The sequence below is a fragment of the Sapajus apella genome, unplaced genomic scaffold (assembly GCF_009761245.1).
Source record: "Sapajus apella isolate SASKATOON/1434 unplaced genomic scaffold, GSC_monkey_1.0 scaffold10, whole genome shotgun sequence".
NCBI lineage: Eukaryota > Metazoa > Chordata > Mammalia > Primates > Cebidae > Sapajus > Sapajus apella.
In genome coordinates this window covers 35,818,651-35,845,243 of record NW_022436950.1, presented here as the reverse complement: position 1 = coordinate 35,845,243, position 26,593 = coordinate 35,818,651, and the positions used below count along the sequence as shown (strand labels likewise).

Sequence of the window (26,593 nt, the reverse complement as noted above, 5' to 3'; positions counted from 1 at the left end):
CTCCACCTCTTGGGTTCAAGTGATTCTCCTGCCTCAGCCTCCCGAGTAGCTGGGATTACAGGCATGTGCCACCTTGCCCAGCTCATTTTTGTATTTTTAGTAGAGATGGGGTTTCACCACATTGGTCAGGCTGGTCTTGAACTCCTGATCTCATAATCCAACCAATTCGGCCTCCCAAAGTGCTGGGGTTACAGTTGTGAGCCACTGTGCCCAGCCCCTGTTTTTTTTTTTTTTTAAGTTCAGATGATGTTTCTCTCTGTTGTCCAGGATGGAGTGCGGTAGCATGATCTCTGATCACTGCAACCTCCACCTCCTGGGTTCAAGCAATTCTCCTGCCTCACCTTCTCGATTAGGCTGGGATTACAGGCACCCACCACCATGCCCAGCTAAATTTCACATTTTGTTGTAGAGACAGGATTTTACTATGTTGGCCAGGCTGGTCTTAGACTACTGACCTTAAGTGATCCACCCACCTCAGGTTCCCAAAGTGCTGGGATTACAGGCGTGAGCCACCATGCCCAGCCTAAGTTCCATGTTTTATTGTCCTACCTACATGTTTAAAAAAAGTCTTTTTCTGACCCCCCCAAGTCGTCTTTTTTTTTGGTGGGGAAGTAGGATGAAAGGATGTAGTATAAAGTGTATGAAAGCCTGAGACCTAGTCAGTCTTTTATATGGTTATATCCTGGAATATTTCTCAGGAACTGTTTGTTGAATGCCAAATGAATCCCTTGTTCCTTTTTCCAAATCACTCCACTGTTCTGGGTCCCTCTTGCAAATTAAATCCTCTATTTGTAGTCCAACCAGTGCAAACCATAGTGTAAATACCAATGTCTTAATTGATATATACTTTCCCTATATTTTTTTATCACATTTAGTGTTTTTGTCTGTGCCATTCTTTTTAACTCACTCTAAACTTAAATTTTGAAAAAAGTGCCATTTTTATACATTCACCTTTTAAACTGTTTTCAAACCCACATTTGTTCAGGTGCTATTTTGTATTTAAATTGATTTTTTATTCTTAAATTTTAGATTATAAAAATTTTAAATTTTAGATATAGCCTGTTTCGTAGTTCTGCTGAAGATGGGCTGTCTCCTTGGCTCTTTCAGAAGTCTAGACAATTATTGTTTATGGCCCTAATGCCCCTTCTTTATTCTTAAGTAGAATTTTGAAAGAATGATGTTAGTCCAAAATGGGTTGGTTCCATAACAGAGCTGAGAGCTGCTTCACTGTTAGAACTTGAGACCAACTATACATGATATATAGTAAGTATGTGCTGGAAATTTTTTTTTTTTTTTTTTTTGAGACAGTGTATCGCTCTGTCGCCAGGCCAGGGTGCAGTGGCACGATCTTGGCTGCAACCTCTGCCTCCTGGGTTCAAGCGACTCTCTTGCGTCAGCCTACCAAGTAGCAGGGACTACAGGCGTGCACCACCACAACCAGCTAATTTTTGTATTTTTAGTCGAGATGGGGTTTCACCATGTTGGCCAAGATGGTCACAATCTCTTGACCTTGTGATCCACCCACCTCAGCTTCCTAAAGTGCTGGAATTACACGTGTGCCACTGTGCCTGGCCTTTTTTTTTTTTTTTAAAATGGAGCCTGGCTTTGTTGCCCAGCCTAGAGTGCAGTGGCACAATCTTGGCTTACTGCAACCTCCGCTTCCTGGTTCAAGTGATTCTCCTGCCTTTGCCTCCCAAGTAGCTGAGATTACAGGCACCCACCACCACTCCTGGCTAATTTTTTTTTTACTTTTTGAGGCAGAGTCTTGCTCTGTCACCCAGACTGGAGTGCAGTAGTGTGATCTCGACTCACTGCAACCTCCACCTCCCGGGTTCAAACGGTTCTCCTTCCTTAGCCTCCCAAGTAGCAGGGATTACAGGCACCTGCCACCATGCCCAGCTAATTTTTGTACTTTTAGAAGAGACAGGGTTTCACTATCTTGGCCAGGCTGGTCTTGAACTTCTGAATTCAAGTTATCCACCCACCTTGGCCTTCCCAAAGTGCTGGGATTATAGGCATGAGCCACTGCGCCCGGCCTTTACAGGAATATTTCATGCTTTGTTCGCGTATGCTTCAAAATAGTCCTGTGAGAACCCTGTAAGTAGAATTTATTTGAAGGCTGCTAAAGCACATATTTAAATGTATTTTAAAATATGTATTTCAGTAGTTTCTTTGTAAATCTGATTTTCACATGCTTGAAAGTTGGTGTTAAAGTAAAAAATCCCCCCTTAATGGAATGATTTTAATGAAGGTATTTTTCTCACTCATGGAAGTAAGGTGAATTGGGATTGTTAGGCTTTCTGCGTGATGTGTGAGGCAGTGAGGTTGCGCTTTTTTGTTTTTCTGTACTCTGCTCTATTAAGTTCTGCTTTGCATCTCCAGGGATTTGGCAACTGTTTAAAGTGGGTGACCACACATTGTTAGTTGGTTAATCAGAGTACTTTTTCCAAACTGAGTTTTTTTTTAACTAAACCATTTTCTTGGAAAAGCTCTTTTTGCAAGACTTAATGCTTTGTGAATCAGTGTTCTAAGGCTGTTAGATGCATTTTTATTTTATATTCATTAGACTGTTATTTATGAGCCAAGTACTGTGGCAGGTGCCTGCAGTCCCAGCTACTCAAGAGGCTGAGACAAGATCACTTGAGCCTACGAGGTGGAAGTTTCAGTGAGCTGAGTTTGTGCCACTGTACTTCAGCCTGGGGTACAGAGTGAGACCCTGTCTCAAAAAAGGAAAATTATGTAAGTCTCCTCTATTACTCCCACAGGCCCTGGGATTGTCCCTATTTTTTCCCCATATTTCCAATGAGAATATTTGTTGCGCTTTCTCAAGTAGCTAATTTTTTTTTCATGTTTCCAATGAGAATATTTGTTGTGCTTTCTCAAGTAGCTAATTCTCTGATTTAACAAACAAACAAAAAAAGAAAAGTTTTTTTTTTTTTTTTTTTTGGGGGGGTGTGCGATTGGCATCTTGCCATGGTTGCATGCTTCTGAAGAAGTGAGCTGACAATCTGGGAAGGGATTCATGTGAAGATAAATTCAGTGGGGTTCTGTAAGGTGTAAATCTAGCACTGTTGTTACTATATTTGTTAATGTACAATTTGATCTGAGTTTGAAAAGGGGCAATTATAACAGAGCAGTTAAAATATGAAACACCCAGTGTCTAGTGCCAAGTCTTAGGAGCACAATAATCATTTTTAAATGAGATTATTTCAGAATCAAGTTATTGAAAGAACCCTTTGATCAGGGCATAACTGAAATCTCTTTGGTTCTCATTGTTTCTTAATCTAATCCAATCAATGAAATAGGAATACCAATTTATTATTCATCTTGCCAGTAGTAAGGGGGGTCATAGAAACACATAGGGCTGAGTTAACAGTCTTTAAATGTAAATAAGAAGCACCTTGGTTGTCAAGAAGAATATACGTATATCTGCATGTAAGTATTTATACATAAACTTACATGAATCTTGTTTGTTATGGAATCAGTAATGTAGCATGTAAGTATTGAAGCTTTTAGTAGAAAGTAGCCTGTATTTTGCTGCTCATATTTTCTTAAAAGCTTTTGAAAAAATCTAGCTCATAAAGTGAATATTGGTTCCAAGAGATGTATCTGTATATAGCTCTGTGAGATATAGCAGTTTCTGAATGGGTATACCGTTTCACAAAGAGAAAATGTCAGGCTTAATAACCCCTGTATGGTATTAAAAGCCACTAAAAAAATAGAAAACAATGTTGGGATGGTGCTATTGCAAAATAAATACCATATCACATATTCTCTAAATGATTAATGAAGTTATAGCATCACCGTAAATGTCAAAAATGTCTAGAAGAATACTGATGTGATGGGGCTTTAGCAAAGCATAAATAAGGAGCAGGAGCAGGAGCAGGAAGCTTCCCTCCCCACCCCCGCCGCCCCGCCAAAGTCTTGCTTTGTTGCCCAGGCTAGAATGCAGTGGAGCAGTCTTGGCTCACTGCAACCTCAACCTCCCGGGTTCAGGTGATTCTCCTGCCTCAGCCTCCCGAGTAGCTGGGACTAGAGGTGTGTGCCACCACGCCTGGCTCTTTTTTTTATTTTTTATTTTTTATTTTAAAGAGACAGGGTTTCACCAGATTGTCCAGGCTGGTCTCCAACTCCTGACCTGAAGTCATCCACCTGCCTCGGCCTCCCAAGGTGCTGGGATTACAGGTGTGAGCCATGACATCCAGCCTAAATTCACTTTTACATACCTCTTATTCTAAGTTGGTGTTCATGTTTAGAAAATACTACTTGTATGGGCTGTATACTTACATGGGCTATATGAACTTGCATGGGCTATATAACATGTATATTCCCTCTAAACGTGATGTTCAGTAACGGCTTTAGAAGTAGTATTTAGAGTGCTTATTTTGTCTAATATTCTGAGAGTATTTATAAAGCCGTAAAAATAAGATGTAAAAGCTTAATTTTATTTTTCTAGCCTTTTTGAATTAGACATTTAAAATACAAGCTTCAGTAATGCTTCAAAAGACTTAATAAATAACCAGGAAGATTGTACTTGGAAAGTCTGTATATTTCATCAGCGCAGACTCATTTAAGTTTGGTTTGCTTGGAAAGCCTTTTACTGTTTGTATCTAAATGTTGCTTTGTGCACACAGCTGTAATTCTCATAGCTGTTCTACTTACAATGTCTCTATAAGTTCCAGTCACTTGGTGGGCCTGTCTTCATATTAACTTCATTCTTGTATATTGTGAAAATTATAGGGCTGGGTATGGTGGCTTATGCCTCTAATCCCAGCACTTTGGGAGGCCAAGGTGGGCGGATCACGAGGTCAAGAGATTGAGACCAGCCTGGCCAACATATTGAAACCCCGTCTCTACTAAAAATACAAAAATTAGCAGGGTGTGGTGGCAGACGCCTATAGTCCTAGCTACTCAGGAGGCTGAGGCAGGAGAATCACTTGAATGTGGAAGTCGGAGGTTACAGTGAGCCGAGATCATGCCACTGTACTCTAGCCTGGCAACAGAGTGAGAGACCCTGTCTCAAAAAAAAAAAAAAAAAAAAAAAAAAAAAAAAGAGAGAAAAAAATTAATAAAATTATGTAACAGAATCTAAGTTTTGGGACTTTTTGGTGGTGATTGGGAAAGGGTCTTGTCTTATGAGGAATCATTTTAGCTAAATGGAATGAAAACAAGTTTATTTCCTGCTCTTGGCTATTCACAAAATGACTAGGATTAGAAGTGGATTTTGCAACAGTTCTTTGCTCAAAATTCTGCTTAAATTCTCTTAGAATGGTTTGTTTTCAGCTCATCTCCAAGAAAGACAGTATATTCTGGCTGACAGACATTCTAGTCAGATGAAATCTTACACGGTCCAAAAAGAAAATGTTGTGGTATCTGAATTAATTTGGACCACCTTGTTAAAGGTTTGCCCTGGACAAAAGTAGAATTTGGGATGACCTTTGTAACCCCAGATGGAACTAAATTTTTGAACATGCCTTAGACTAGCTTTGAAAAAAATCTAACTTGTTACCAAGTCATTCTTTTAAGGAAGAACTGGGATTTGTCTTTCCCTGGCTGCTGCTGGTGGACGTCTTCCCCCCCCCGCCCCCGAGATGGAGTTTTGCTCTTGTTGCCCAGGCTAGAGTCCAATGGCTTGATCTCAGTTCACTGCAACCTCTACTTCCCGGGTTCAAGCGATTCTTCTGCCTCAGGCTCCCGAGTAGCTGAGATTACAGGCGCCACCATGTCCAGCTAGTTATTTTATTTTTAGTAGAAACAGGGTTTCACCATTTTGTCATGCTGGTCTTGACCTCCTGACCTCAGATGATCCACCCGCCTCAGCCTCCCAAAGTGCTGGGATTATAGGCATGAGCCACCGTGCCTAGCTGCCAATGGACTTCTTAAAACCACTATGGCTTGATATTTCACTTTCAGAAGTAGAAAAGCAACAAGTATATTCATCTTAAAAACAAAAAGAAAAAAAGCCCTCAATCTACCCACAAGAAGACGGCTGTAGGTTAAGCACCTGATCATTCTTTTTTAGCTGAGTACCTAAAGGTCATTTTTTTATATTTGGTAGAGAAACAGTGACTGAAGTGGGAAATTTCCCACTTCTGTGTTACGCAGAAGGTTAGGATATATGCCAAGAGAACAGGGGCATTTCATCTTTGATGTGAACATGTGCCTTGTCTCTACTCTTCTGGTGCCAGTTGCTGTCTGCTACTGTTTCTCAGTTTTATCTTTCTTGTCTGTGCTACCTTCTCTTTTCATTGTCTTCTGCTTACCTTTGGAAACAGGGTATTATAAACATTAACAGTTGTTCTAACCCTCTGAGTGGGAAGCAGACACACAAGTCAAGGATTTACTGCCAGGAATTTTGACTTTAGGGAAAAACCTAACCAAAGGTGTCTGTTAAAGAAAGGTACCAATTTCTAAGGTTATACTCCTCTGTTCTTTGCATCTAGATACTCAAGATTATCTGCTTAACTCTTGTCTGTGCATTTATATGTTCTCCCTGCGTCTATCCATAGATATTTTGCATAATCTCAATTCTAGATATTTTGCATAATCTCAACCCAAATGTATCATATCAGTATCTCTCCCTGACTTACTTGTTTACCAGCCCATTGCTTTCCCAGTACTACCTACCAGGCTTAATGTGGTTAATGGCATCTCTCCATCTTCATAGTTATGAAGGGCAAAACTCTAAGAATGACCTTCAGCTTGTTGTTGCTCTCCTTGATATGCTCGCCAAATCATTAGTTGCCAAGTACTCTCTTCCCACACTTTTAAAGTTCCCTCCTTTTCTTTTCTAGAAACTGCCTTGATTTATTATGTGCCAGGCAGTGGGTTAGGGTTTCCACAGCCATTGTCTTTTTTTTTTTTTTAAATCTTTGCAGCCACTGTGTGAAGTAGGTTGCATTATCTTTTCTTCACGACACATTTATGGAATAGGCCTGAAGAAGTTAATTGACTAGCTATCCAAACAGTCAGGAAATGATAGGTCAGATATTTGAGGCTGGGTGACTTTAAAGTCCAACCTCTTTCCACTAAGCACTTTTTTACCAGACGTGTAAGATCCTTCCCTATTTCATATCCTCCGTTGATATTTCTGGGTGTTTTACTTTCTCTTTGGGTATCTTTTCCTAGCCATATGGAAACATTCCTGGTCCTACGAACTGGTTATGCTGCTTTTTGCCTCTGAGTCTTTGCCCTCACTTGATTCTGTCAACTTGATTATCTTTCCCAACCCCTGTCAGCTTGACAGACTCCTTTCTTCAAGTCCCTGCTGAGAGATCATTTTACTTCTGTTTTCAATAGAATGTGATCTTGAGAGCAGAGACATGTTCATCCTTTTAGTTTTATTAGTCTTAACTCTATTTTGGAACTAATAGAGGCATTTTCACTTTATAAGAAAATGCATTTGTACCCATTCTAAAGGAAATTGTAACTGTGATCTTTTTTTTTTTTTTTTTTTTTTTTTTTTCTTTATTTTCCTTGCATTCCTGGCTTATTCATGCATTTATATATGTTAAACATTTTTTGACTGCTACTAGTTCTGGACACTGTGCCAGGTGATTGAGGTACAGGGGAAGACACCTTGGGAAGAAGAGTGAAATGATTTTATTAAGGCCAGCACTTTTTTTTTCCTTTATTTTTTTATTTTTATTGCATTTTAGGTGTTGGGGTACATGTGAAGAACATGCAAGATTGTTGCATAGGTACACATGGCAGTGTGATTTGCTTCCTTCCTCCCCATCACCTACATCTGGCATTTCTCCTCATGCTATCTCTCCCCAACTCTCCACCCCCTACTGTCCCTCCCCTATTTACCCCTGACAGACTCCAGTGTGTGATGCTCCCCTCCCTGTGTCCATGTGTTTTCATTGTTCAACACCCACCTATGAGTGAGAACATGCGGTGTTTTTCTGTTCTTGTGTCAGTTTGCTGAGAATGATGGTTTCCAGGTTCATCTATGTCCCTACAAAGGACACAAACTCATCGTTTTTGATGGCTGCATAATATTCCATGGTATATATGTGCCACATTTTCCCTGTCCAGTCTATGATCGATGGGCATTTGGGTTGGTTCCAGGTCTTTGCTATTATAAACAGTGCTGCAATGAACATTCGTGTGCATGTGTCCTTATAGTAGAACGATTTATAATCCTTTGGATGTATACCCAGTAATGGGATTGCTGGGTCAAATGGTATTTCTATTTCTAGGTCCTTGAGGAATCGCCACACTATCTTCCACAAGGCCAGCACTTTTCTGTATGATCAGGGAGGAAATGTACCAATGAGTTGGGATTATGAAAAATTATAATGACATAGCACTTGAGTCTCAGAGGATGGTTTTGATACTGTTTTCCTAGCAGGTGTTTGCCACTTAGTAGGAAGTCAGTAAATATTTGTCTAATTAATGAATAAAGAACCAATGAACTTGCCTATTATTAGAGTAATAAGTATACATTTAGAGTGTTGGGATATAATATTTTTTCTCTCCTGTATTGACAAACATTTAAACTTGTAACCTTCCAAGGTAAAATTCAGAAAACCACATCATGGTAATCTGCAGAAATTCTTTCCTTGAGAAGGCATGATGTTATGATATTAAAAAGATCAATTAGATGTTATAGATTATGTTATCTATACTTAACATATCTATGTATGATAAATGCTTCCTGTTGTAATTTTCAAAAACTTACTAAAAATTCCCCCAATACCTTGTTTTATATGTTAATGAGTTGTCCCTCAACAGGGGATCCTTCAGATCACTGGTAAAATGTTTGTGAATAGTAGTTTCCCTCCTTTATGTATTCATTTTATTGTATTATCCTTTCCTTTTAATGTAACTCTCCCTTATCCCTTATCCTCCACACCTTTTTTGTTTTTGCAGTATCTCTTGCTCCTCCTCCTCCCTCCATCCTACAGGTAACTCCTCAGTTACCTTTAATGGGATTTGTGGCCAGAGTCCAAGAAAATAGTAAGTTTATGTCTTCTTTATGCTGTAGATCAGATTATAGGCATAAAATGTCATTTATCTGTGATTGACTGGATAGTCATTCATTTGCTCATACTTCAAATATTTAAATATTATGAACAAGTCACTGTCTGAACGACTAGTGGGTATAAAATAGAGAAAGTTTCTACTTTTAAATAACTTAAAAACTAGTAGTAAAGGTAAGACAAATATACAATAAGACACATGTAAGAAAAGAAGGATCACATCCAACTGAGGCGATATTCTTTAACCACTGGATATCCCATCTTTTTCTCTGGGTTGCTCAGATAAGTGGTAGTCTAGTTCTTATCACTGGAGTTGTAGGGGTATTATAGGTGGCCTGAGAACCTTCCTTCAGTTTTGTGATTCCAGATATCAAAAGGGCCATGCATGGTAGGGCTCAGAGGACCAAGCTGCCAGTCTGTCTCCCAGGAGGCCTCATAGGTTGGCAATGAATTTTCCTTGGCCTGTGGTCTAGTGTTGAGCCTTGCAGAATCAGTTAACTAATCTTGTTGATACGTTGAGTCTTCTAGGAGACTGATGACAAATCAGGAGAACTGTATCAACATTCAGTGAGGAATTGCTGTCACAGAGGCCAGTGAAAATATAGTCTGTATGATGGACGAATCCTCTTTGTGTGGGCAGTCTTTGTGCAGGGCCACATCACAATCATAAGGTTGCATGATTTGCATGACTCTGAACTAGGAGAATATTAATTAAAGATCTCATGTCATCAGACCAGAGTAGTCCAGTGTATATATAACAAGGATAGATGACCTCACTAGTGGGATAGAAATATTTGTAATCTGTGGCTTAGGTCTCCTGCTTCTTTGGAAATGGGCACTGGCAATACCAGAATAAGCTCTATGAGAGCAAGAATTTTTGCCTGTTTTGCTTGTCAGCTGTTTCCCCAGCACTTGGAAAAGCATCTGACACATACATAGCAGGCACTTTTGGTTCCCCTTTTTTCTGCTTCTGTAGCTAAATGCCCCCTTTTTATCAGCACATTCTTCTAGATGTGTTTGTATTTTAACTTCTACATGTGGTTGTATTTTAACTAATAATTCAGTCTTACTGGCCTGAGAGCTCAGTGTCTTTCATGTGCCTTTGCATCTCTATTTGCTAATTTCTGAAAATAGTATATTTTACTTACTTTTATTAGAAGGTACTCCATGAACACCTGTAATGTTTACCACATTGTGATTTTGTAAGATGCTTTGTTAAAGTTCAGAGCTATGTTCACATATAATTAGGTGTATTTCATATGTTTTAAATTACGCAATTTGGGGCCCACTTTTTCTTTAGCTTGGGTGTGACCCACACTGGCTTGGGGAGAAAACTGCCTCTCAGCAAGATTCAACTATTAATAGTTCAGCATGTGCCCAGCACAGCCATAGTGTGATCCTCTGCCAGACTAGTGAGGTCAAACATGGGATACAAGGTCATGTTCCCAGATTTTAAAAAATATCTGCTACATCTAAACAGGATAAGTATGAAGTAGAAAAGAATTTAATACAGTACCAGAATTGACAGACTTTCCAAAGCTGGTTCCATTCTATATACTTCATACAAGGTAGAAAGTCTAAGTAAATGTCATTACAGTAAAAGAGAATTTTCTCCCATCACAAATCCAGTTTAATCACAATGATTAATGAAGGTAGTCACTTGAATAATACCCTGGGAGTTTTTTCTGTTTTTACTATTATGATGAACTTGCACCTTAGAGAATTCTCCCAATCAATTGCTACTGCATGTTCTGTGAGATGTTGTCATTTATTCTGAACAAAGTGGTTCTGAGCAGCTTTTGGAGTAAAGGCCAGATTTTGAAACTGACATTGAAGACTAATCCACTAATGAAACATGAATGTTTGTGAAGCAACTAAGTAGTTATTTTCTTAGCAGAAAGTGAGACTTGAAAGTTGAATAGGATTTAAAGCAGGATGTCACTGTTTTTTGCCAGTCACCAGTGAAAGTTGCAAGCTTTGTGGAAACAGCAAAATGTTTCATGAACCAAATCTAAATCTTGTTTTAATGTAATATTAAAGTGCACGAGTACCAATTAGAGACTTAGAAATGTCTTAAGTAGATCATTGCAAAGCATTATTAAAGCATCACTACCTATATTTTAAAAAGTCATTCCCTAATTTGACCACCGTATCACAGTTGAGTGCCTTTTAGATTCTTCTTTTTCATCTCTTCCTACAGTCGTATATGTTCTTCATGTACACAGTGTATTAAAAAATTGTGTATGAGTCATGCTGTGATTAATTTTACAGATATGGCAGCACTTACATATTCAAATAATGTTTAAGTCTTTAAACTCTTTAAAAACATTCACTTTGGAAAGATATGTATCTTTGTTTTGGAATTATCTTCAAAGCTTTCCAGGTATGTTGTCTTAGATATTCCATGGTAGCAGATATTTACTCTGCATTAAGTTTGATGTTTGGAAGAAGTCTGGAATAATTTGGAACCAGTTGTAGTGACCTAGTTATACTGGAGTAAGAAGTACAGCTACAACCTTGTTATTCCCCTTAAAATCTTTCTGTGGCTCCCCTTGGCTCTTTGGATAGAGTCCAAACTGCTGTAAGGCCCTTCCTGCCTCATCCTCTTCAGCTTCCTCATGCCTCTGGCTACTGAACTTTGGACAGTTCTTACAGAAAGTTTCTTGCTTTGTTTTGCCTTTTGTGTGTGTGTGTGTGTGAGACAGTCGCACTCTGACACCCAAGCTGGAGTGCAGTGGTGCAATCTCAACTCACTGCCACATTCCCTTCCCGGGTTAAAGTTGTTCTCCTGCCTCAGCTTCGAGAGTTCGAGAGTAGCTGGGATTACACGTGTGCACCACCACATACAGCTTATTTTTGTATTTTTAGTAAAGATTGGGTTTCACCATATTGGCCAGGCTGGTCAAGTGATCCACCTGCCTCAGCCTCCCAAAGTGCTGAGATTACAGACATGAGCCTCCCCGCCTGGCCTTGTTTTGTTCTTTATATCTGAGATGAAATGTCTATCTCTACGCCATCCTACCCTCCCCCTTCCTCCCCATTAATGCTTACTCATTCTTCAGGTTTCAGGAAGTCTTTCCTGACCCACATAACAAGTGTGGTTTATGCTGTGTGTTCCTATATTACTTTAAAACACACACTACACTCAATTGCAAATGAAGGTTTTGTTGTTCATGTCTCCATGACTTCTGCCCACTGCCCTTTTTTTCAGTGCTGAGCATAATATCTAGCCATATTAGTTAATGTTTGTTGAATAAATAGTAATGAAGCATGACTTGAAGGTTTTTAAATTTATCTCATCCCATAGCAGTGTAGCTTTTAAGATAACAGGCATTGGAATTTTTTTCACTTACTTTCTGTTGGAATACTTAATCTTGGAAAGCCAGTCTCCACATTTATAAAATGAAAAACACCACCTCCCACTATAAAGATGAAATGAAATAATGCATTACAAAGGGCTAGCTGAACGTGGAATGTTTTAAGTCAAATGTGGTAGCTTATTAAACTGGCAGTTACAAGAAAAGTAAAAATGAACAGTGGCAGCATCTTTGAGTAATTTTGTAGTGTCATTTCTCAAGGTGATTGTTTTGAAAGTTCCTTTGGATTTGTGGTTCTGTGCAATTGTTTAAAGTCCGCCTTTTTATCTTACAAATGGAAATAGGATAAATTGCTTTTTCACCCAAGTATATAGTAAATCACATATCTATATCTTTTGTTTGTTAATAAAAACTATTAGGATGAAAGGTGTTCTGTTTAATGACTGAAGTTTTAAAGTTTATAAAGTAGATCAGTATAGAGGGGCACAGCAGATGGGAAGAATACTGAGATAAGACAGAGCATGGTGTTGATCTGGCTGCCTCCCGCCAGGCATCAGCAATCTTCGAAAATCCATTTAATTCAATTAGTAGACTTACATTAAAAATACTAAATAAATAGGATTGCTCAGAGGATCACTGGTACCTCATAAATAAGAATTAGTGCTGTTCATTAAACCCGAGGTGCTGATAAACACAGGTTTATTCATTTCATTGTGTTCAGCTGTGCTGAAGTACGTACCAACCATTTTGAAAGGTTAAGATCTCTGAGTTTGAAGATAATCTTTTTGATGTTACTGTATATTGGTATCTGAGCTGTGGAAGCAGATCTCCATGGGAGATGTTTTAAATTACTCTGCTAGTACACTTGGACATTTAGCCTGAAGAAATTCTAAATGATAAATTAGTCTGAACTAGAGCAAATTCTATAAGTAAACAAACATCTTTATAGATGAAGTTAACCAAGTTTGTTGATTTTTTTCCTCTTGAATTTTGTATTAGAAAAATTCATTAAGAAGAAAGTAGTGGATTACTAAAATTTTACTATTCCCTGGATTCATTCTAATTTAAGTGAAAAAAGATTTTAAAAATCTGTGAAATATGGTTTTCATTGTCAGTATTTCTGATAACTTTTCCTTGAAAACAGTGTAAAGCTCAGCTATATTGTACTGATCTCTGTTTTGTTTGTTTCTGCTGTTTTTGAGACGCAGTCTTGCTCTGTGGCCCAGGTTGGAGTGGCCTGATCTCAGCTCACTGCAACCTCCATCTTGCCTGTTCAAGCAATTCTCGTGCCTTGGCCTCCCGAATAGCTGGGATTACAGGCACCTGCCACCATGTGTGGCTAATTTTTGTATTTTTAGTACAGACAGGGTTTCACCATGTTGCTCAGGCTGATTGCGAACTCCTGACCACAGGTGATCCACCTACCTCGGCCTCCCAAAGTCTGGGATTACAGGTGCAAGCCACTGTGCCCTGTCATACTGATCTCTTTGAAAAGAGGATTTGTATTAGAATAAACAGGTTCCAGAGGCTCAGTTAATAATTATTTTGTCTAAACTTTATTCAGTATCCATTAGCACTAATCCAAGGGCAAGAGAGGGAGAACATCATACTTGGAGCTCTAGAACATTATAGTTGGTGGGAAGACTTCTCTTGCTCACTCATTTTTTGAAAGAATATTTTCAAGTCTAGGTTTATGTACCATGAACCTAGAAGCTTGGATGGGAAATACTGAACTTCGCATAATGTATAGTTTTGTTGTCAGCCTGATACGTTCTTAGTTTCAGATACACCACCTCCACCGCCACCTGTGGAAGAACCAGTCTTTGATGAGTCTCCCCCACCTCCTCCTCCCCCAGAAGATTATGAAGAGGAGGAAGCAGCTGTGGTTGAGTATAGTGATCCTTATGCTGAAGAGGACCCGCCATGGGCTCCACGTTCTTACTTGGAAAAGGGTAAGTTTCAGAACGGTATCTGGACAGATGGGAAGAAACCTCTACATAGAACTAATGAAATTTGCTGATACTGAAGAGAATCTTGTTTATTTTTTACTAAGTGAAGTTTTATTTATTTGTATTTGTGCCTTTTTACTTAGTTTACAAAGTTCATGATTTTGAAAGTTACACTGGTAAAATTCTGTGAATATTTGATTTTTAAAAAGTGATGGTTACCTATATTGTTCCTATTGGACATGTTTTTTCTAGTTTCTATAAGTGGTTTTCTGTTTCCTTTGGCCTCAGGAAGATTATTTTTTCACATCATTCTTCCTACCTCCATGCTTTAGAACATTACTTTGTGTTACCTTATAATTGGATACTTCAGTTTAAATGTCTCCATACAAAACTTTGTTCCACAGAATAATGGTTTCTCAGTTTCTTTGCCAAGTAATATTGGACATTTCTTTTAGTGAAAAGTTTCTTTGATATTAGCTAACTACAGTGTAGCACTTTGGGACACAAGCTTTCAAATTCATCAAGATTAATCCGCTCAGAAAAAAATGTGTCCTGTCTAGAAGGAATTTTTCTTTTAAGAAAATCAAAGCTTCTAACCCACTAGGTCTCAAAGTTGGCTACACATTAGAATCACTTGGAGGACTTTTATAAAGAAATAAATAGGCTTCCACTTCAGGCCAAGAGAGAGCAACAGTAATCAGGTTTACCCTCCCTCCTAAAACAGGAATTTAAAAAAAACGGCCCCACAAAATAATGGTTTTCAGACATTGAACAAGAGGCACTGGTAGACTATGACCCCCAGAGAGAAGGAAATAATTTTTTCTCTTATGTAGCTACTATAAATGCCACATGTGATCAAGAAAGTAAAAGAAAACATGAACATGAGAGAGACATAGAATATATCTTTAAAAAGAGAAAGAGAAACCCATATATTTCTGGAGATAAAACACACACTGCAGAAGAAAGTATTAGCAACCTTGATGCCATGACAATAGAAACTATCCAAAATAAGGCACAGAGAAAAAAGGGGAAAAAAAAGACAAAAAGGAAAACAGGACAATAATAGATCATGTGAGACAAGATGAAATAGTCTTTATATGTATGTAATTGGAGTCCCCAGGAGATGTGAAAGAAAAAAGATTTGAAACGATCATAGAAAAAAATGTTTCCACATTTGATGAAAACTATATTATGTATTGCTACCTAACAAATTATTCCCCAAATTTAGTGGTTTAACAGATTATTCCCAAAATTTAGTGGTTTAAACAAAACATAATTTCCCAGTGTCTCTCCATGGCCCAGCTGGGCCCTATGATTCAGGGATTCTTAACATGGCTGAAATCAAGGTACCCAGCTGAGGCTGCAATGATCTCAAGAGCTTGGCTGAGGGAGACTTTGCTTTCACGCTCACTTGTGGTTGTTGGCAGGATTTAGTTCCTTGTGGGTTGTTGGCCTGAGGGCCCCGGTTTCTTCACTGGCTGTTGGCCAGAGGCTGCCCACAATTCTGGACCACGTAGGCCTCTCTGTAGAGCAGCTCATAACATGGCAGCTAACTTCATTAGAATGAACGAGCAAGAAGAGCTAAAAAGAGAATGTAGGCAAGACACAAGTTAGTCTTTTTTTCAACTAATGTCAGAAGTGATGACCTGTCATTTTTGTCATTTTCTGTTCATTAAAGCAAGTTAATAGGATCAGTCAACACTGAAGGGGTAGGGATTACAGAAAGGCATGAATACTATGAGGCAGAAATCATTGGGAGCTATTTTAGAAGTTGCCTGCCACAAAACTATAAACTGAAAGAGCCAAGAAGTTCAGTAAACCTCAAATAGAAGAAACAAAGAAAATCTTGCTAAGGCACATGATAATCAATTTGCTAAAAAAACAGATAATCTTACAGATAATCAGAGGGAAAATAATACATTACATAAAAAGGAGCAAAGATAAGAATGACTGCATAGTTCTCATCAAAAAGCTGTTAAGTCAGAGAATTGAGCAAAATGTTTAAAGTAATGAAGGAAAATGTCAACCCAATGTCCCTTTCTTTTTCTTTTTCTTTTGAGTCGGACTTTCGCTCTTGTTACCCAGGCTGGAGTGCAGTGGCGCGGTCTCGGCTCACCGCAACCTCCGTCTCCTGGGTTCAGGCAATTCTCCTGCCTCAGCCTCCTGAGTAGCTGGGATTACAGGCACGTGTCACCATGCCCAGCTAATTTTTTGTATTTTTAGTAGAGACAGGGTTTCACTATTTTGACCAGGATGGTCTCGATCTCTTGACCTTGTGATCCACCCACCTCGGCCTCCCAAAGTGCTGGGATTACAGGCGTGAGCCACCGCGCCCGGCCCAATGTCCTTTTCTTAGCAAAAATATCCTTCCTAAATTAAAGATCTTTATAGACCAAAACAGGAAGGGTGCATAGGAATTAATAACTTGTAGATATACGCTAAGAGATACTAAAATAAACATTTCCAGGTAAAAAGTGATAGCAGATGAAATCTTAGGTCTACAAGAAGAAGTGAAGAATAAATGGTAAATACCTGGGTAAATATAAAGACATTTCCCCATATCTTAGTCTCTTTTGAAGATCACTGATATAAACAATAAAATAATTTATTATTTAATAAATAATTATATTTATTTAATAACTTATTATTTAATAAAATAATTTATTATTTTACATAAATTTTAATGTTATTAAATAATATTTAATATTATTAATTAAATAATATTTTACGTAAATTATTTAATAAAATTATTTATTATTTAGAGTGAATACAAAAGTATTTACTAGCATAAATAATGAGGGAAACACAAGTATAGTCCCCCCTTAATACACTTGGGATTGGTCCCATGACCCCGCAGGTATACCAAAATTAATGTATTCTCGAGTCCCTCAGCCCTGTGGAACCTGCATATACATAAAGTTGGCCCTTTGTAATACATGGGTTTTGCATCCTACAAATACTATATTTTTGATCTGCATTTGGTTGAATACACATGTAAGTGGACCTACACAGTTCAAACTCATGGACCTATACAATTTAAGGGTCAACTGTATACTCATGTAAGGTTCATATACTACCTATGATGTAGAATGCTCTTTGAAAATAGAGTGAGATAAAGATGTATATTGCAAACCTTAGAATAAGCAATGAGAACAAAGAAAACAGAGGTTTAGCAAAAAACAAGTAGGAAATATAAAATAGTTCAAAAGAGACAAAAAATGAAACGAATTTGAACAAGATAGATTAAAGGACACCATATATAGATCCATGCTAGCTATTCATTTCTCTGGGGTTCCTCCCATGTATATATAAGGTATACATGTTAATGATGGTGGCTCTGTAATCCCAGCACTTTGGAAGGCCAAGGAGTGTAGATCACCTGAGGTCAGGAGTTTGAGACCAGCCTGGCCAATATGGTAAAACCCCATCTCTACTAAAAATACAAAAATTAGCTGGGCTTGGTGGCATGCGCCTATAGGCCCAGCTACTCAGAAGGCTGAGGCAGGAGAATCGCTAGAACCTGGGAGGCGGAGGTTGCAGTGAGCTGAGATCACGCCACTGCATTCCAGTCTAGGTGAGAGAGTGAGACTCCATCTCAAAAAAAAAAAAAAAAAAAAAATTTTTTTTTTTTAAACTCACCGTATCAATAATTGCATCAGATGTAAAATGTTTAAAGAAGCTGAATTAAAGGGCAGAGATTGTGAGATTGGATAAAAAGAACTGAATTAAAGGGCAGAGATTGTAAGACTGGATAAAAAGGACCCCAATTGTTATATACTGTCTACAGGAAATCCATTTTTAAATGTAAGAATACTTTTGGGCAAAAGTAAAAAGAATGGAACATTTATCAAAAGAAAGCTGGAATGGCTCTATTAATATGAGGCAAAGTATATTTCAGAGCAAGGGATATAACCTGCAATAATGGATGGGCATTTCATAATGATAAGAGAGTTATTTAATAAAGAGGATATCAAGAATCTTATAAATATATGCATACCTAATAATTGAGTTGCAAAATACATGAAGCAAAAATAGATAAGCCTGAAAGGAAAAAAATACAAATTACAGTTAGAGATTTCAACATTCCCCTCTAAGCTGAGAGAAGAAACAGAAAATCAGTAAGGATTTAGAAAGACAAGAACAATACTACATTCTCTCATTGAAATTTAGGGGTCATTTCATCTAGTAACAGCAAGGATGCACTTTCTTTTCAAGTGTATGAATGCACTGAATACATTTCACTTATATAGACCATATTCTGGGCTATAAACAAAAGTCTCAAGAAATGTAGAGGACTGAAATAATACAAAGTATGTTCTCCAAACACAATAGAATTTATAAATAAACAACAGAAATATATCTGGGAAATCCCCAAATATCTAGAAATTAAACAACACACTACTAAGTAAATTAGTTCAAAGAAGAAATCACAAGAGAAACTAGAGAATATTTTTAACTTAATGAAAATAAGCATACAATATATCAAAATGTATAGGATATAGTATTTAGAGGAAATTCATAGCATTGAATGGGTATATTGGAAGGGAAGGCTTTATAGGAGAGAAGATGCAAGTTACCATGATCAGGAATGAAAGGGTACGTCATCACAGAGTCTACAGATACTAAAAAGATAATAAATAAAGTTATCCCTACACATTTAGCAATTTAGATGAAATGGATCAATTCTCTAAAAGACACAAACTATTATACCAAAGCTTACTGAAAAAGAAATAGGTTAAAAAAATAGGTAACCTAAATAACCCTATATATTTTGAAGAAATTGAGTTTGTAGTTTAAAACCTTCCCACAAAGAAAACTCCAGGCACAGATGGCTTCACTGGAAGTTCTATCAACCATTTAAGGAAAAAAAACCAATACTACATAAATCTTTCCAGTAAATAGAAGTGGAGACGATACTTCTCACCTGGCTTTATAAGGCCAGCATTACCTTGATACTAACATTACAGATGTTATAAAAGAGAAAACCGCAGATTATTATTCCTCAGAAACATAGACACACAAATTCTTAAGATTTTTACACACGAAATCCAGCAATACATGAAAAGGATAATACGTCATGACTAAGTGGAATTTATAACAGGAATGCAAGGTTAATTTAACATTTAAAAAATCAGTGTATATAATTCACCATCTTCACAAATTAAAAGGAAGAAACATACAATCATTTCGGTTGATACAGAAGCTACTTTGATAGTCCACAACTCCTATCCATGACAAAAATTCTAGAAAATTAGGAATAGAATGGAACTTCTTCAGCGTGATCAAAGGTATCTGTGAAAAACCTGCAGCTAATATTATACTTACATATGAAGACTGAATGGTACCCCTTCTAAGGTCAGGTACAAGGCAATGATGTCTGCTCTTATCTTTTCTATTCAACATTCAGAGGTGCCGGTTAGTGCAATAAGGCCCCCCCCCCCCAAAAAAAAAATCATTGCAGATCTGTAGAAGATACGATCTTGTATGTAGACAATCCTAAGAAATCTATTAAAAAGCAAGCTTGGGCCAGGCCCAGTGCCTCACACCTGTAATCCCAGCACTTGGGGAGGCCGAGGCAGGTGGATCACAAGGTCACAAGTTCAAGACCAGACTGGCCAACATGGTGAAATCCCGTCTCTACTAAAAAATACAAAAATTAGCTGGACATGGGGGCTTATGCCTGTAATCCCAGCTACTTGGGAGACTGAGGTAGGAGAATTGCTTGAACTGGGACCCAGGAGGCAGGGGTTGCAGTGAGGAGAGATTGTACCACTGCACTCCAGCCTGGGCTACCGAGCGAGACTAAATATTAAAAAAAAAAAAAAAAAAAAAAAAAAAGGCAAGCTTATGGCTGAGCATGGTGCACACCTATAATTCCAGCACTTTGAGAGGCAGAGGTGGGCGGATCACTTGAGCCCAGGAGTTTGAGACCAGCCTGGGCAACATGTCAAAATTCCATCTCTACCAAAAACAAACAAAAAACTGCAAAAATTAGCTGGGCATCTTGGCACATGCCTATAGTCCTAACTACTCAGGAAGCTGAGGTGGGAGAATCGCTTGAGGCTGGGAGGTAGAGGTTGCAGTGAGTCAGAATGGTGCCACAGTACTCCAATCAATCAATAATAACAAATTAAAAAATTAGCTGGGTGTGGTGGCATATGCCTGTAGGCCCTGCTGTTCAGGAAGCTGAAGTAGGAGAATAGCTTGATCCCAGGAGGAGGCAGAGGGTGCAGTGAGCTGAGATTGTACTACTGCACTCCAAACCCATGCTTATTAGCAAGATTGAAGGCTACTAGGTCATTATACAAGATTAATTGCATTTTTGAATACTAGCAACAAACAATTTGAGATTGAAATTTACAAAAAGATACCATTTATAACATAAAAAATATGAAGTACTTGGGATTTAATAAAATATATGCAAGGCCTGTATGACAAAACTGTAAAATATTAAGGTAAGTTAATGAAGGCCTTAAGTTAATTGAGACATGTACCGTGATCTTTGATCATTATGGTTAAGAGACTGATGTTCCTCACATTGAACTACAGATTGAATGCAATCCCTATAAAAATTCCAGCAATCTATTTTAGAGAAATTGACAAGAGATTCTAAATGTTATATGGAAATGCAGAGACCTAATAGTCAAAACAATTCTGAAGAAGAATAATGTTGGAGGATTTAACCTACCTGATTTCAAGGTTATCTGAGGCTTCAATATTCAAGACAGTGCTGGTATAATTGTAGAAACAAAAATCAATGGAATATAACGTAGAACCCGGAAATAAATCCATATATTTCAATAAAGGTGCCAAAGGTAATTCAGGGGGTGAGTTGGGGAGTGGGGAGGGAGGATAGTGTTTTTAACAAATATTTCAAGAAAATTGGATATCCACTTGGAAAACATGGAACTCCACCCTTACTTACCATATATAAAAATTAACTTGAAGTGGATTTTAGACCTGAATGTAAAAACTAAGCTATAAAATGTCTGGAGGACAATATAGGAGGAAATTTTTGTAATCTTGGATTACGAAAAACATTCTGTAGAGAACACACAGCAAACATGAAGCATAAAAGAAAAAACTATAAATCTCAAATGTTTCGTCAAAACAGTGTTAAGAAAATGACAAAGCAAGCCATAAACTGGGAAAAAATATTTGAAAAATAGTAAGTAGACAACTTGTAGAAAAAGAAAAAGATTTAAGCACATTTCACCAAATAGATGAAGGAGTGGCAAATAACAAATGAAAAGATACCCAACATTATTAGTTATTAGGGAAATGCAAACTAAAGCTACAGTGAACCAAACTAAATACTACTATTAATACATACGCTCTCGAATGGCTGCAGTTACAAACACTGACAATAAGTGTTGGAAGGCATGGTGAAACTTGAACTGTTAAACTTTGCTGGTAAGAATGTAAAATGTTTCAGCCACTTGTTGGCAGTTTACTAAGCAGTTAGACATATTAGACCATCTGATCTGGCAATCCCTTCCTGTGTGTTTACTTAAGAGGTATGGAGACATATGTTCACACAAACACTTGGACTCAGATGTTCATAGCTGCTTTGTTTATAATAGCCAATACCTGGAAACAACCCAGATGTCTTTCAACTGGTGACTAATTCTGGAATATCCATCCAATCGATGGAAAGCTATTGAGCAGCAAAATGGAACAGACTACTTGTATAGGCAGCAATATGGATGGATCTTAAAAGTGTTATGCTAATGAAAGAATCAAGACACAAAAGACTCAGACTTGGATTCTATCTAAAAGAAATTAGATCAGTGGTTTCTGGGAACCATTGCTGGTGGGTGAAGGAAGATGACTATATCGGGGCAAAGGGGAACCTTCGACATGATGGACATATTCTATATGATGATTGTGGTGATAGTTATATAATTGTGTACATTTGTCAAAACTCATCAAACTCTACATGTAGAGTGGTTGTATTTTTGTCTGAATTACACCTTTAAAGGAATTTTAAGGGGAAAAAATGATGCCCAAGTTACACGGGTGTGTGGTCCTCGGCAAATTCCCTAGCTCTAGGCAAAGCGATGAGGTTTGCAGCTCTGAAGAACCGGCTTAGATTATTCCTTAGGAGAAAAGTACAATGAAAGGTTTGCTTTTAAAAAATCAACTCTTCTGTGGACATGTAAAAATCCTAGGGACTTTAAGAGAAGAAAGTAAGCTTTTCTGTCCAACTAACTCTTTTTAAAAAGTTTGAAAGAATATGGCTGAACCATTCCCTAAGATGTTTTCAAAGTTTGGCTTAATCTCTGGTAAGTTCAAGTCTTTCAAAACATGAACACCAAGTAAGTCCCACTCTTTATACCCTACTTGACAAGCAAGCAAAAACAATTGTGCTTAACTTGTGATTGCTCTTTTGAGTGTGCATAAAATGTTAAGGCTGTTGCCTGATGACTCATTTTGTTGCCTGAGACTTCAAGATCTGGGTCTTAGCCCTGCCTGTATATTAGAGTCACCTGAGGAGCATTTAATATGTCTAGACCTCCATACCCATTAAATCAGAATCTCTGGAAGTAGGACCCAGGCATCAGACTTTTTTTAAAAGTTCCTCAGGTAATTCCAAGGTTGAGAACCACTGCCATAGGAAAAGGTTTATTGTAATCATTGATCGCTGCTCCTACTAGCCAAGTGGAGATAATGTATGTAAGTATGCATCTTGGTTCAACTTGAGAACAGATATTTTCATGTATTATTATGTGCCTCAATAATGCAAGACTTACTACGTATGTAAAGTGGTCTCCCCATTTTGCAAACTAGGAAATTGAAATTCAAAGATAACTTAATATGTTATAGAATGTAGCAGACAGTGTTACCCTGTTACAGAAAAGACTGTGTCATAATAGCTACTATAAAAGAAGCTAATATTTATATATTTACCATCTACAAGGCCATGTGCTATGTATTTTATGTGGATTGCCTTGTTTAATATAATAATGCTTTGGGCCAGGCCTGGTGGCTCACGCCTGTAATCCTAGCATTTTGGGAGGCTAAGGCGGGCGGATCACCTGAGGTTGGGAGTTCGAAACCAGCCTGATGAAATGTGGAGAATCCCCGTCTCTACTAAAAAGACAAAATTAGCCTGGCATGGTGGACATGCAGTCCCAGCTACTTGGGAGGCGGGAGAATTGCTTGAACCCCGGTAGTGGAGGTTGCAGTGAGCTGAGATTGTACCATTGCACCCCAGCCTGGGCAACAAGAGCAAAACTCTGTCTCACAAAAAAAAAAAAAAAAAAAAAAGCCTTGAAATGTTAGCTGTATTATAATTCCCATTATATAGTTGAATAAAAAGAAGCCTAGGAAAGTTAAGTATATACTGTAAACTATAATAGTGTTAGAATTGGGATTTGACTAGGTGGCTTAACTGTAGAGCCCACACTCTCAACCATTGTCCTAAACTTGAGCTCTGGCATCTGGTAGACCTAGGATTGTCTTGGCTTTATAGTTTATGAGCTTTAAGTTCTCCCTGGGAACAACTTCTTTACTGCCCATTTTATGTCTTTTATAAAGCCATCTGTTCTTTTGTTCTTCTGGTTCAGTGATACAACTTTTAGCTAAGAAGTATAAATGATATATAGGAATTGTCAGATAACATTTCTGTCTTCACAAGACTGACAGTCCCTTATCTGGTTCATCTTCGTACCTCTAAAAGTCAGCATGGATGCTCTATTAATGGTTGTTAAAAAATAAATAGTGCCATTAATTCTTTCTGGGGGATTCCTAGAAAGCTTCTCAGAGGACATGGCATTTGTGGTGCCTTGAAGAATGAATAGGAGTTTCTCAGGCAGAGGAGAGAAAGGAGAAGGGTCTTTCAAGCTAAGGGAATCCCCTGAGTGAGAGGGCATGGCTGTTTGGGGCAGAGCAGTGTCCAGTGCCTGAGGGCAGGGGTGGGTTGTAGGGAGAGAGAGTGATGTGAGCAGACAAAGGAAGTAAGCTGTAATTAGGTGGTGTGTGGCCAGGAATTACCATGTCAAGGTGTTGGATTAAAAAAAAAATGGCAGTGGAGGATTTTAAGAAGGTTAGTGATAATATCCCATGTACTTATGTAACTTTTTTCGGAGATACCTGATAATAGTATAGCATGCATCGGAGATGGAAAGTAGGAGTTTTAAAGTCCATTTTGGATAAATTTTGAAGCAAGAGATAAGGGCCTCGACTGAGGTAGTGGTGCTGAAAACATTGTTCACATGAATAAGCAGATGCAAATAGGAGGACTTTTCACATGGCATTGACACTCCACTTTTTAAAATCCTTCAGAGTTAATTGTCAAAAATCAAATAACCTATCTTCAAAAATCATGTTTGATGATGTATCATCAAGGTCTTTTCTTATTAAAAACAAAGGAATGGAGCACCTGACTTGCAAATGCATTAGGTTACTCAGTCAGTGGAGTGATTCTTTTAATGTCAACACCATTATTTTGAATGGTCCCTTTGGCACTCAGTGTTTTGTACTTTTTAAGACAGTCCACCACTGTACTTTTTTTTAAGTAGAAGGACAAAAAAATAAAACTTTACGACTTCTTGACTGAAGGTATGATCCCAAGCAGATCAATTTTAGGAAGCCATACTTACAAGATTAGAAAATCTAGAAAGAGAGCTAGGTGCATGCGGTGGGTCATGCCTATAATCCTAGCACTTTGGGAGGCTGAGGCTGGCAGATTGCTTGAGACCAGCCTGGGCAACATGGCAATACCCCTATCTCTACAAAAAATAGAAAAATTAGCCAGGCATGCCTGTAGTTCCGTCTACTCTGGAGGCTGAGGTGGGAGGATCACCTGAGTCCAGGAGTCTGAAGGCTGCACCACTGTGATTGCACCACTGCACTCCTACCTGGGCAATAGCGTAAGACCCTGTCTCAAGAAAATCTCTAGAGTCTCTATAAAACTATCTGCTACCCATACTGCTTTCTAAGCAGGTTTTCTAAATCTTCAGGTACCCTGAGTCATAAATGTACTCCATTTTAAAGATGGGTACACTAGGGTAGTGACCATGATGATGGAGAGAAGTGTTGGGATTTGAGAGATTTAAGAGGTGGAATTAACAGGACTTGGGGGTGTGGGGGAAGGTGAGTGAGTAAGGGGAAGACAAAGATGACTCCTAGTTTCCTGGCTTCACATAAACTTGAAGAGTTATAAGAGAACTGGGAAAAGACACTGTCATGGAAGCCATGGAGGAAAATGTCAGGAAGAGGCCATAGGTAATCATCATGGCCAAACACTACAGGAACGTTAGGAAAAGAACTGGGAAGAGACTCAAAAGTAGAAGGCCACTTTTTTTCAAGTCATAGTTTCATTAGAGAGGTAGGGGCAGAAGGAATATGGCATTAGTTAAGCGGCATTATTTTCATAGAAACAGCATCTCCAGTAGGTTCAAAACATTTCTTAGAATGCACTGTTAAGTGGTTTAACCAACTCTTCATTGATAGTGTCCAGGTTAACTTTGCCGCACCTTAGGGCAAGTTATAACATAAATTCCAAAGTATGTTAAATGAAGTTTTGCTGACTTAGGATGAACTTTTCATTTGCCATATAAATGGTGTCAACTCACAATATGTAATTTAATACAAACGACATATTGAAATGGATAATCTTGCTAGCATTCTGATTTTTCCAGTGGCTTGCCGGTTTAGGGTACTTAATTGCTAGGCGTGGTTGCTAATGCCCTACAATATTTGGTGGTCAGTCTTTTTAGTTCAGATCGTCACTTCTATGTAACAGTCTCCTTTTGGACCTTTTGTTGTACGTTGTTGTTACTTTAATATCACCTTATTTTTTTCCCCATATGTATTTAAGTTATATTTATTACTGCCTCTGTAGTTGAATAATGTAGAATGTAGATGTATTTGGAAGTATCCAAAAAGCTAGGCCTTGTGTTCGATGATAGGGTTACACAGAGATGAGTAAGGGATGGGTTCTTACCTCCAGGAATTTATAGTGTAGAGGGTTTTATGTTTAGATTGCTGCTCTTTGTTTCAATTTACTTATTTTATGAGAGAGAAGATAATCTGGGTCCTTTCTTTCTTTCTTTTTGAGGTGGAGTCTCACTCTGTCACCCAGGCTGGAGTGCAGTGTCGGGATCTCGGCTCACTGCATGCTCCACTTCCTGGGTTCAGGTGATTCTCCTGCCTCAGCCTCCTGAATAGCTGGGACTACAGGTGCATGCCACCACACTGGCTAATTTTTGTATTTTTAGTACAGGTGGGGTTTCACCATATTGGCCAGGCGGGTCTCAAACTCCTGACCTGGCGATCTGTCCACCTCTGCCTCCCAAAGTGCTGGGATTGCAGGTGTGAGCCACGACACCCAGCC

The 26,593-nt window shown here is 38.3% G+C and overlaps 1 protein-coding gene across 45 annotated transcripts in view; it reads left to right on the top strand.

Annotated features, from left to right (window-relative positions):
* ABI2 (abl interactor 2) overlaps positions 1-26,593 on the top strand; it is a 119,359-nt gene that overhangs the window by 85,227 nt on the left and 7,539 nt on the right. For 24 of the 45 annotated variants that reach the window (XM_032278567.1, XM_032278566.1, XM_032278560.1 and 21 more), the window contains 2 exons: positions 8,878-8,964; positions 14,083-14,256. In XM_032278567.1, the coding sequence (XP_032134458.1) occupies positions 8,878-8,964; positions 14,083-14,256 (261 nt within the window). Of the gene's footprint in view, positions 1-5,283; positions 5,403-8,877; positions 8,965-14,082; positions 14,257-26,593 lie in introns of all 45 variants that reach the window. The other 21 variants (XM_032278565.1, XM_032278564.1, XM_032278563.1 and 18 more) reach the window with 2 other exon arrangements.